The 12,963-nt window shown below is 34.6% G+C and overlaps 1 protein-coding gene across 1 annotated transcript in view; it reads left to right on the top strand.

Annotated features, from left to right (window-relative positions):
• Positions 1-10,476: 10,476 nt before the first annotated feature.
• Positions 10,477-12,963, top strand: part of LOC131027217 (uncharacterized) — a 58,551-nt gene continuing 56,064 nt past the window's right edge. Inside the window, exon 1 of the mRNA XM_057957223.2 lies at positions 10,477-10,867. Coding sequence (XP_057813206.2) covers positions 10,502-10,867 — 366 coding nt within the window. The 5' untranslated portion in view covers positions 10,477-10,501. The remainder of the gene's footprint in view (positions 10,868-12,963) is intronic.

Here is a 12,963-nt window from a genome sequence, read left to right as displayed (position 1 = left end):
TTTAAAGTTACAAACCAGTTAGTTTTGGATGGCAATATAAACTTTGTAATTTCCCTATTTTAATATTAATAAAATATATCATTATTACCTATCAAAAATCAAAGATAAGGATAGAGCCAAATGGGTCCAAAGAAAACTCTTCTATGGAATCATCTTCTACGAACATAACAGATCCCATGGTGTAGAGGCTGGCCAATGAAGTGTTAGACCTTAAGAAGCAATTATCACAAGGTTCTTCTTTTATCTCTTATAGATATATCCCAAGTACTATACAAATAATGCTTCCAATTCTGCGGCCAAGAATCAGAACAAGATTACTTTGCCACCAAAAAGTCTTGCATTTGAGGCACCACCAACAAATGCAACAATGGGGAACTTTGAATCTGAACAAAGTGATCTTGCTAATCTCTTCTAAGTGAAGGAAGCAAATATAGTTGGTGACTCATATCTTGTCAATGCATTCTGAAGAAGTCGTTGAACAAGAAGAAGAGTTTATGCAGGATACCATGGGGAATAAACAACAAGAGGTTGAAGGCCACTTTTCAAAGGTGTTGGTAAATGAGGACCATCATATCATGGGTTGTGAAAATATGAATGTGCTTGAAGGTACCAGTCAAGTTGAACAAGATGAAAAGAATGCATCTATATTTCAAGGTCATGAACTTGAACCTATTATGCATGAGAGAAATACCAAAGAACTTGATGAAGACCTTTTCACAAACATAATAGAGGAGTCTTTCTCAAGTCTTGATGACAACTCAATATCTCCCAAATTTGAAGTTTGTGAACAACATGATGAAGCAAGCTATGCAACCATGTTTTCACTTGACTCACACAAGGAAACTCATTTCAATTGGCATGAGGATATGGTTGAGAAAGCAATTCATATAAGTGGAACTAGTAGGAAGAATTTCGTCTTTGTCCTATCAAGGGAATCTCCCATAAGCAATCTAGTCTAGTTGGAAGTCAACGGGATGCCAAAGGTCACTCTTGTTCTTGAACATGAAGATATAGTCGAGAGTGAGGCCAAAGATGCATTTATAGTTGAGCGAGGGCAATCCTGGTTCATTGATTCACTTTGGAGCAGCAATATAATATAACCTTTTGAGGTGACAAGTGAATTTGTCAATTTCTTCCAAGGAGTGTTGCCTCAACTTATGGTACAATTGTTCGTGTTTCATCTTCGTGTGGTTGCTTACGATCATGTAGCACATTTTGCCTTACTAAAGAAAGGTAGCTACTTCGGAGTACCAGTTAATGGTTTCATTTGAAGAAGTTTTCATTGTTGGTTAGTCTAGTATAGGTTAGTTTCTATTTCCATAAGTGCAGTTGCACAACATTGAGTTGAGTTTTGTTTTAGTCAATCATGTGATCCTTTTTGTTGTTTGACTCTGTATCCCAATGGATGGATGAAGGAACTTAGAGCTCTAGATTCTACTCCCTTCAATAATTTCAAAGAATGATCAAAGTTCCCCAGTCAGAGCTAATTGTTATCCTTAATTTTAGCTCACTCAAATTTGTGGAATGACCCCTATAATTTTTTTCCAATTTGTAGCCCATGTGCTCTGGTGAAAATAGGACAGACAACTGAGAGGGGGGGGGGTGGTGAATCAGTTGTCACTAATTTTTACAACTTACTTTAATCTCAAATCTGATAAATAACAGTGAAAGTATAAATAAAGAACACAACATGAACCCACATAAGACCAAGATTTTTGACATGGAAAACTCGGTCAAGGAAAAAACCATGGTGGGAACCTACCCATAATATGATGATACCCTATTAGAAGTATATGAAATATTACAATGGGGAATTCACATGCATTCAAACACACTGCCTAGAGCTCACTACTCAAAAACAACAAAGGACAACAACCCTGGGAAGACTCACTATCTTACAAACACATTCGGATTACATCTGGAAGATCATGAACTGAATAAATAGCATCTCCTAATGCTTAGTTACAGTTCTGGTTAAGCATATACAACTTCTTCTTCTCACACTTGTGCTCAGCCTCCGGAAGATCAATACATTATTCGCACATACACTCATCCATGACACACTCAATTATATAGATATTATATTTATTTATACATGACATCAACCTTGGATCAGTATCATCAAGGTCAGCTCAACACATATCACAAAAAAATAACCATACAAGCTACAATATCACATGCGGACCAAAACAATGTTGGCTAAGACATAACATGGACCAAAATCACCACCTCAAAGAATTATGCCTCGAACATCTGCAACATGCTACAATCATCAAGTTGGACAAGAAAACGACGAACACCACCAGACTAAAGAAAATTATCAATAATGCACTCACTGATCAATGCGAACCACCAACACAAATAACACATGATCTAGAAACATCCACAAGCATCATGAATTACAATAACAACATTCACACCAAATCAAATTACTAGAATCAGATCATCATCATACTGAACTTGAAGAACAATAATTGAACTAACTGTCAACCTGGAAAAATCACTTGCGGAGCTCCAAACCACAAACCACTTGAATTGAGGACACACATCAATGTCCCAAACATATTTCCAAATTCGCAAACCAAGATATTACAATGCAGAGCAATGCAGATCAAAATACTGAACTTTGACAATACTTAATAACAAAAAAACTAGCCACAACACTAATACTCATAACTCACTAAAATCTTCATGCGGACCTCTGACACTTGCATTGAATAAACTAGAGACATCACTCTACAAACCCTTTAATCCGCAAACATTGATCATCAATATACAATATGAACCAATTAATTGAATTCCATTGCATCATTGCACTAGACAGAGAAAATACGTTGACATCAATGACAACACATTTCTCAAATATCATTAGAGCACATATTTGCAACATACCAACAACAATATCCAACCGTGCTCTAAACACATCAAGAAATTGTTCCGATTTGAGTCTCAATTTGTCAATTTTAAATTTGTTAAATTGTTATTTTAGGAGTTATTTTTTATTTCTTTATGCATAATTGGAGTCAAAACCTGATTTTGCATATGTCTGAAGAATAGGTGCAGTTCAGAGTTACAACTCCGAGCTACACCAAAGTCCTCCCACTAGTGTAGTTCAAAGTTACAAATTTAAACTACATCGATCTTACCCATTAAGTGTAGTTTGGAGTTACAACTCCTAACTACACCAAAGTCCTTCCCTTTCCATGTGCAGTTTGGAGTTATAACTCCGAACTACACGAAGCCCAAACTTTCAATGGTGTAGTTTGGGGATGTAAACCCAAACTATGTCGAACTTGATATTACATCATGATCTTTTCATCATGTAGTTAGAGATTGTAATCCCGAACTACAATAAACTCCTATTTGCACTCACGATGTGTAGTTCAAGGTTATAACCCCAAACCACACCTAAAGCATTTCACCTATGTAGTTCGGGTTTACAACCCCAAACTACACCTAGTCGGTCCACTAATAAACAAAGTGTAGTTTGGGGTTATAAACCCAAACTACACCATTTCAGATATAATCCAAATTTGTACTAAGTGTAAATCAGAGTTACAAGCCGGATTTGCACCATGGTATTTTCAAGGCATAATGTGGATTTTTGAACCCAGTTTTTATGAATCCGGAGCATGACTACAAATGGTCTTCTTCAAGCAAGTTTTACAAATTGAAGGAGTGTTTTTCATGGGCTTCTTTTCAATACATAATGATAATGGTATTCATCTCACTCTGGAATATTTGTTCCAAATAATGTTGTAGTTCCCGCTTCCCGATAGATGATGAAGCCATCTCCCAGTAAGAAGATCATGAAGAGTTTTTGAAACAAGATCAAAATGGAAAAGAAATGTCTGATGAAACCTAGTTAATTTTATGTCTTTCAATTGTAGATGCATTTTTGTAGTTTTCAATCGACTCTTTAGGTGTCTTTTTGTATATATAAAATGACATGTAACAACAACACAATTCCAAAGTCAAATAGGATTTTGTTGTTGAATAAGTCATAGTTAGTTGCTATTTTTCCTCCTTTTGCTTATAAGCCCCCCTTTATAAATATGAGGGGTTTCATTGCATCGCAACAAAACTTTGTCAGTTTGGGAAGCACTCTAAAACTTTGTTTTTAGATGTAAATCAAATTGCAATCAATAAAAGAGACATGTTGCTTTCAATCTTTGTGTTGGAACAAGTTGTAATGTGACGACATTATTTAGAGTTGATTGTGAGTATTCTGGTGTTATTTGTAAGATATTTAAACTCGATCTTGTAGACTTTGAGCTGCTTCTTATGTTTAGAATTAATGTTATGTTGTCAAACTTGATCTTGTAGTCTTTGAGTACTTATCATGTTTGAAGCTAATGTTTCATGCTCAAGCAAAGAGATAAATTGCAATCTTTGTGTTGCTTTTACCTTCTACATTTGTGCATTTAAGGTGAAGTGTATGTTCAAGTCTTTGAGCTACACGTATTTCATCTTAATTATTGAAGCTTTATAGGAAGTCATGGAAAGTCTTTGAGCTTTCATGAGCTTCTTGGTTACTAACTCTACTTGGTTGTACTTGGAGGTTTATTGTAAGAAAGGATCATCTATTTTGAAAGAAGAGGATATGATGAAGGAAGAAAACCTATTCCAAAAAAGGAGAATTCGGTGAAAGTAACACCTTATCGATTAGCTTAGTGTACATAATTTTAGCTCCTAGTTAAGTGTTAGCGATTTTCAGAGCAATAAATAGGGGGAGATTCCCCTTACAAAGAGGAGAGACCGTGTCTCACACATTGTGGTTGAAACTACTATTTTATTATTTGTTGAATCAAGTTAGTTGCAAAATATTCACTCAACACATTCACAATCACTTTCACCAGTGCAAAGGGTAGTTTAAAAAAAAACTATCGATTAGAAGTTCCAATGATATTGTCCTTATCAAGGCTATAATAGAAATGTGTCATTTTTTCCCCATATATACCTTCTTTTAATGATTACAATAAATAAAATAAAGCTATCTTAACTATTTTAACATAGTCAATTCAAGAAATGTGATTATCTAATTTGTGAATAAATCTTTACTTTTTCTAGAATTTTAGTAAAAAAGTAATTTAAAACTAGTAGGAACAAGAAATTGATCTATGTTCTCTTCCAAATTAAGAGATAACTAAAATGAATAGAAAAACTTCAACATTGTAGTGATACACATAGATCCCCTTTTGAAAGAAATAAATTGCTTCCTTAAATATGAATGAGATCAAATTTTAATTGAAATTGCATGTTGTTGAGTTATTGCTTGAAAATTTTGTTGATTTAATTTTGAATGTGTTGATAGATATAACTAAAAACTATTGACAATAATCTTAATGTTTCCTTATAACTTACCTTTGATAAATCTCAAATGGTTCACAAAGGGAAGATCTTTTGTGAGTCTATCTTAATATAATCTCTTTGTATTTCTTTTATGTAATATATAAAAGAAAAATGAATTAAAAACTTTAAAGAAATATACATATAATAATAAAATATTCTTTTTTTTTTATCGGTAATTTTTTTTTTTCATTCTATTGATACAAAAATTTAAATATACAAAAATTTCAGTCTTACACTATGCATAAACGTAGAAAATATGAAACCCATACTACCCACAGTCCAAACTTATGAATTACCCTATCCTACAGCTTATAGTAGCACCAAAAAACCAGTTCTTTGCTGGTTCTCCAAACCAAATGTTCTAGCAATAACAAAAGTTTTAGAGTAAAAACTAACAAATGAAAATATTTAGGAGCAAATAAAAAACACAAGCCGATAGGCCGCTCACTCACTATCCCCTTGGGTCGCCTCCTCCCTTTCATCCTCAGAGGTTGGTGCTTTTCCTTTTGCCACTTCAGCTTTCATCTTTGGGATGTAGTCCAGACATCCGAAGTCAGGGTCGCCCTCCAAGCTCGCCAGAAACTGAATGGCCCTTCCTTCTTCAAATCTATCTCTCAGGTCCCTGCCAACCTCCATCCTTGCCACCACATGCAGAGCCTTAAGGACTTCATCCACTCTGGTTAATTTCACAAAGAGTTTCATCGCTTCCCACCCCACTCGAGCACGTTCACGACACTGGTCTTTGATTGCATCCTCCAGACCACGAATAAAAGGAAGCAATTCCTCCTAGTCGTCCCCTTCCTTGATTCGAATGCCAACTCGCGGTACCACCCATTCCAAGATTAAATCCAAGTTAATCAAAAACTCCCCATCGATCAATTTGATCAGTGTGAGTTTTACCTTTTCCACCTTCGGTTCGAACTCACAGGCTCACGCCATAAGCAAAGAGTACACCTCCATGTTAGTTTGATATTGGTGATGGATATAAGCCACCTCCTCCGCAAGCATAAGACGAGCTGCCGCCCACAACTTCTCCTCCTTATACCGAAAAAGTCCCTGCATCCGCTTATTTGATACCTTGCCCAAAAAGGGCACCAACTTCTTGTCTGTTCACAGAGTGAAATTAGTCTCCATGGTCACCTACAATTTCAAAATAGCAATTATTGCAATACAATGTCATACAAAAGCTACAGAGATACAATTAGTTTTACTTCAAACAAACCCTGACACACAACTCAAAGGGTAATAAATTCTGCCTCCATCATATAGAACGGGTAATGAGTGCGAAGGATAAGGCATTAATACCATGAGATCAAGAGCAAGATTTTTTGCCATCTTCCCCTCACTCTGATCGTGCGACTTGCCATAGACAACTCCTTCTTTAAAGAGCAATCACCACCTAGGCATATGTACTTGCCAAATTTTGCTCACATTAACAAGTTGAAGACTGCACATTTCTAAAAAGATGCAATTAGTACCATTTCCACACGCGACCATCACCTTTCCACCATTTGGCCACGCAACTATCCAGTTCACTTCCAATGTTTGACAACGAATCTGCCATTGCATTTGCTCCCCTCCTAATATGCGAGACACAAAACTCCACAAATGTGTTGAGTTTCTCTTGGATCATAGCCACCCATTGGTTTAGCTTCCAACATGGCGTGTTTCCTTTAGCTATTGCATTGATAACTATCCGAGAGTCCCCTTCTAAGTGCAGTCGTTGGAATTTCATGTTGAAGGCTAGTTCTGTTGCAAGAAAAGCCACCTGGACCTCTACTTCATTGTTAGTGCCATCCTGCAATCGATGAGCTCCTTTGAATAGGATAAATCCATTGTCGTCTCTCGCCACCACTCCAACACCTGAGGTTCCTGGATTTCCTTTTGATGCACCATCGAAATTGATCTTTATCCACTGTTTGCTCGGTGGTTCCCATTTAATCTTCTCTAAAGAAAAAGATGGATCAACCCCCAAAGACCCATTAACAGGTAATAATAAAATATTATTTTAACATTTCTTTATCCTAACAATTTACTAAGCTAAAAAATCAAAACTATACTAATGAAAATAATCTTTCAAAATTTTTGTAAATTATTGAAAATAAATCTAATCCAATTAAACATAATTTTTTGCTTAGTTTGGTTTAAGTGTATAGCAAGGTTGATTTAGGAAATTGAGTCTTCAAAGCTGCAATATATAATTAGATTCCTCCTTTCGTGATATCAATTGGTGGGTCAATCTTTAGAACATGGCAATGGTTTACAAAATAGATCAAGGATGTTGGCAAAATGGTTGGTAATGACTTAATAATAATGCAGTGCTAATGATTCAAAATTTAAATGGAAGAAAACAAGCATGCATGTTTCTACTCAAACCAAAGAAAAAAAACTCTATATATAGCTCAACAAGAGAGTGCAAACAACACAATAACATAAGAAATAAAATCAACAGATATTAATTACTCCATTGCTGGAATATTTTTGACATAATGTACTTAGCACATATGATAATGGACAATGAAATGGGTGAGGAATTTATGAAATTTTGGAAGGACAAATGAATGATTGAGATCTAATATTGAGATCAATGGTGGAGGATGGTCAAGAGGATTTTCCTAGGATCTAGGAGGGAATAAAGGGTTGAGATGGAGGTAGTTGGAATGTGCAAGACTAGGATGAACTTACTAAATTGAGTAAGTGGTTGTTAGGATGAGGGAAATGAGGGACATGCGCATCTAATGGTGCTATATTCCCCAGTTTGGTGGAGGGAATAGTGGAATCATAAGGACAAGTGTTTGTAGGTCCCCTTTATGCTTGGAATGTGTTGAGGGAATATAGGCATATTTCTAGCCACGTGTGAGGTAGAAAATATATGGAAATAGGTAATTATTTATTTATTTATGAAATGTGATGGAAAAAAGGCGACGATTCAAACAATAAGATTATTTAATTGTGGAAGAACTTAGGGGAAAAAAACTTGTCCTATGTCATGGGTTTAGTTGATTGAGACTAGGTGAAATTGATGGAATTGATTGATTAGGGTTAGGTGGTGAAATTACTAGGTTTTTTTGGACCACAACATATTTTAGGTGTCTACAAGTAGTTGTAGATAAAAAATGGTCTCAAGAAAGAAAGGCTTAATAATGGGTTGTGTATTTTGCTCTTAAAATCTACACTTGTGAAAAGGCTAAGATTCATATATTTATTAAAAACTCATTGAATTACAATCAATGGCATGAATAACATTTTTAAAATGGTCATAATTGTACCAAGGATTGAAGGTGAACTCATGCTATAATAAATCACATGTTTATATAACTTTGACAAGTTTAGTACTTTACTAGAACAACATTCATGGTGGTAAAAATAAGTTTATTTTACTCAAGTAAAGTGGCGAACATGTAACTAAGGCTAGAAAGCATGGGTTTTAGGACAACTGAGCATACATACACTAAAAAGTTGACAAACAACATACCTAATTTACACATGGGGAGTTTAAGAGTCAACATATGATCTATTGCTTTAGAGACTTTTGCATTTTAGACTTTATAGATTTTTTTTGAATCTTAGTCATCATCAAGTTTGCCATGTTAGCTTATTTATTTTTGGACACTTATAGTCCAAATACCAAGGCAAGTAGACTATAAGAGATAAAAAAGTATATATGCCATATTTGAAGCTAAATGTTTTTTTTTTTTGATCGGTTACATCTTGTTGATCTGCTGAGGTATTAAAACCTCCCTATTTTGTCTCGAGTTGATCTGGGTCTTCTTCTCCCCTTATCCTTCCTTATCTCTCCAATCCTCCTTATCACTCCTCTTGGCATGGCAACATCGCCCACCACCACTGTGATCCTCACCAAGCATCTCCATACACCTTTGCACCTCTAACGGACTGTGTTAGTTAGTAGTTACATCTGCACAGGTTTTTAGGTCCCACGAAGCTCCAACATGGATCACCAACGTGGACAGTGCACTGTCCCCACACACCAACCTCCTTTGAAGCCATCGAGCATGCCTAGGTGGATAAACTTGCATGAGAGTCAAACTCGGGATACCGCATCAACACGGTTTTGCAACTTGCCATTGCACTACGGGATTAACTCAAAGCTAAATGTTGAATCCATTTATTAGGTTTAAATTTGTAGGCGTGAAGATCATTTCCAAGATGCAAAAGTGACTTAGAGTAGAGAATAAATCATTCAACAATTTGATAGAGCATACAAATCCTACATTTAATCACATAGCACTACTTTATATCATTAAGCATAATCTTTAGTAAACTACTCCATTGCTACATAAAAATAAATCATTATTCCTTCTTCTTGTTATTTTATTAAATGTTTAATATTGTTGCTTTCTCAGTAACATTAATCTAAAAACTTATCAATAATTATAACTAAAAAAACATTGTTACTTAAAGAATGGATTGAAGTGTTCTTGAATTTCATTTTGTGAGTTTTTTTTGCATCAATCACTTTGCAATCCTAAATATTGATATGACAAAATATGATCTTAAATATTGGTGGAAATAAAATTTATATATAAATTTTAAAATAATTCATTTTATCTTCATAGATTGTAAAAACACTCCATTATATCTTCATAGATTGTAACAAATATATTAATGATAGCAATCTAAAAATTTGCCGCTATAATTCCTCCTTACTTCTATAAATTTAAATCTCTCTAAGCAAATTTCAATCCACCCTCTTGTAATTTTATTAAATGTTTAATATTATTTCTCTCTTAATAACATTAATCTAAAAACTTATCAATGATTATAACTAAAAAAATCATTGTTACATAGAGAATGGATTGAAGTGTTCTTGAATTTCATTTTGTGAGTTTTTTTTTTTGCATCAATCATTATGCAATCCTAAATATTGATATGACAAAATATGATCCTAAATATTGGTGGAAATAAAATTTACATATAAATCTAAAAATACTCCATTTTATCTTCATAGATTGTAAAAACACTCCATTACCTATATCTTCATAGATTGTAACAAATATATAAATGATAGCAATCTAAAAATTTGCCACCATAATTCCTCCTTCCTTCTATAAATTAAATTTTAAATATAAAAGAAAATGTTTAAAGATTAAAAGAGAGAATGGATAAATTTACTACAAATTAATAAACCATGGAATCTCCTCCACTACAGCAGAGCATGGAAGGTTTTCCTTACTTGACAGGAGCCCCGACCAGTCTGCTGCCCATCTCATCGGATTTTATGGCTTCCTTACGCGCCTGCAAACTTCAAATTTTAACTCGCAATTCCAAAATGTTGTTTCTCCCAAATGCTCAGCGCTCTGTAAAAACCTGCTGCACTCTCAACCATACAAAGACTAGTTTGGCAAAAGACGACGAGTTTGAAGAGTTGAAGAAAGAGAAGCTCGGTGAGGCGCATTCTCCCGTTCTGTTGAAGGAGGTTTTGAAGGTCTTTGAAGCTCGTCCTCTGGGCTCTTTTGTAGATTGTACTCTCGGAGCAGCCGGCCATTCTTCCGCCGTCAGTATCAGTCTTGCACAATCTGTTTTTTTAAATCAATTTTTAGGGTTCTCATCTTTTTGCTCTTTCACAAACTATAATGGTAACGCGGAATTTTGCATAATTGTACTGGAATAGTAATACAGAGGTTGTTTAAATAAAATTAAGAAAAAATATGGATCATTGGTTAAAGTTCAAAACATTTACCATTTTATGACAATAGAAATTTGAGAAAAGTACAAATCGATAATATAATGTAGATAGATGTGGAGACAAATGTTTTAGAGCTGACTGTTTGTTTGTCTTGAAAGATTTGTAGATACGTTTGATAATTAAATTTCCTCGCAGGTTTCCCAAGCATTTGACAAATAAAATAGAAGACATCTTAGGGAGCTGAATATTTTGCAATGTTTTGTGTCTTGTACTAGATACCGTGGTTTCCTTTTAAACTTCACGTGGCCGTGGTCTAGTAGTAAGGGGGAGTAATTGCCATGGTGATTTGACAGGATTTATAATCCGTTGCAGTACAATGCTGGGAGATGAATTAGGGTGTGGCTTTCAATTGAAACTGCACTTTGAACTTAGTTTGATGGGACGTGTCTATGTGCATGAATATGGGGTTTAAAAGAAATCGACTTCAAAACAAATTGTACTTTACTTATCCAAGTTTTTCACTGTTCAGTATGGAAACGATTGCTTGACAGAAACTTGAACCATATTGCAAAATACACAATTTTCAGTTCCTTCTATAGGAAAGATGTATTAATCATAACTTGTATCTAATTCAATAGTTTTTTGTGATTGTATCTTTATTACAGGGATATGGCTATTCCTTAAATGTAAATTGTAATTTCCCTTGGGGATTTAACAAAGAGCATGCTCAAATGCTTTAACTCAAGTTATTCTCATGGAATCGTTTTTTCATTCATCTAAATTATTTCATTTGTGCACTACACATTGTCACAGTTTTGTTAACACAGAGCATGTTCATAAGGATTCAACCCAAGTTATTATCATGCCAATCGCTTTATCTTGTCAATAGACTGTTTCTTCAACCTTGTATACTAAAACAACAAAAACAATAGTAAACAGTATTAAACTATGTGTAGATTTAGAATATCTGATTTTACATCAGAATAGTGTACACGTGCTAAATTATGGTAACTATTTAATAAAATTAACATATTAATCTAAACTCTTATTAATTTGTGCTAGGAGGCACATTCTACAGAGCCACAGGCTGCATCAACTAGGACTTTTGGTGTGGTTGGAGAGCGTATGCATGGGGAATTGACGTCCAATCTTTTTATAGATATATAACTCTTCTTAATAATGGTGAATAAAAGAGAGACAAATGTAAGATCAAACTATCCCGAAAGGTTAGTATATAGAAAAATGTACGAAAACTTTGATTAATAACATTGGCTACATGCGTGTGAATTTTGATATATTTCTATTATTATTCGTCACATGTAATTATACCAATTATATCAATTAGCACAGATCCATCTTAATATGGGCTTTATATGCCTTGGGAGGACTTTAGGTGCCAATTCTCATGGTTTTATACTTATATAGTGGGAGGATTGGTACCTTGAGTTTTTTGGATACCTCTCAGTGCATATCAAATCTATTTTAAGGTGGATCTATGCTATTTAAAATGAAAAATGCATCTCACTACATATATTAGACAAGAGTACATCATGATATAATTTTTTTCCAGTGAAGATAGGTACGTTTAGGGACCTAGAGCTCTGAAAAAATAGAGTTTAAAACCATTAGTAGACAGCATAATACCAAATAAGAAAAGTACCTTCAAATGATAAGATTATACACAAGCACTGCTGCAATCTTGGATCAGGGGCCTCTAGCCATTTTTAGGTTGGAAATGAGGCATTAGTCTTCTGAAGAATGAACACAAGTGTAATGTTGGGAAAATGGGATTCACTAGTCTAACATGCAAACTAGGAATCAAACCCAATCCCATCAATTTCATTGGAGAACAACCAATAGGCCCAAGTACAAACCCTTGGGAGAGCTAGGCACTTGTGGTTTTGATTGTTCTCTTATGTTGATTTGATTGATTGGATAAGTTGAATGCAAGAACTAGGATAAAA

Source organism: Cryptomeria japonica, chromosome 2, assembly GCF_030272615.1.
Source record: "Cryptomeria japonica chromosome 2, Sugi_1.0, whole genome shotgun sequence".
NCBI classification, from domain to species: domain Eukaryota; kingdom Viridiplantae; phylum Streptophyta; class Pinopsida; order Cupressales; family Cupressaceae; genus Cryptomeria; species Cryptomeria japonica.
This window is presented reverse-complemented; position numbering and strand designations above follow the sequence as displayed.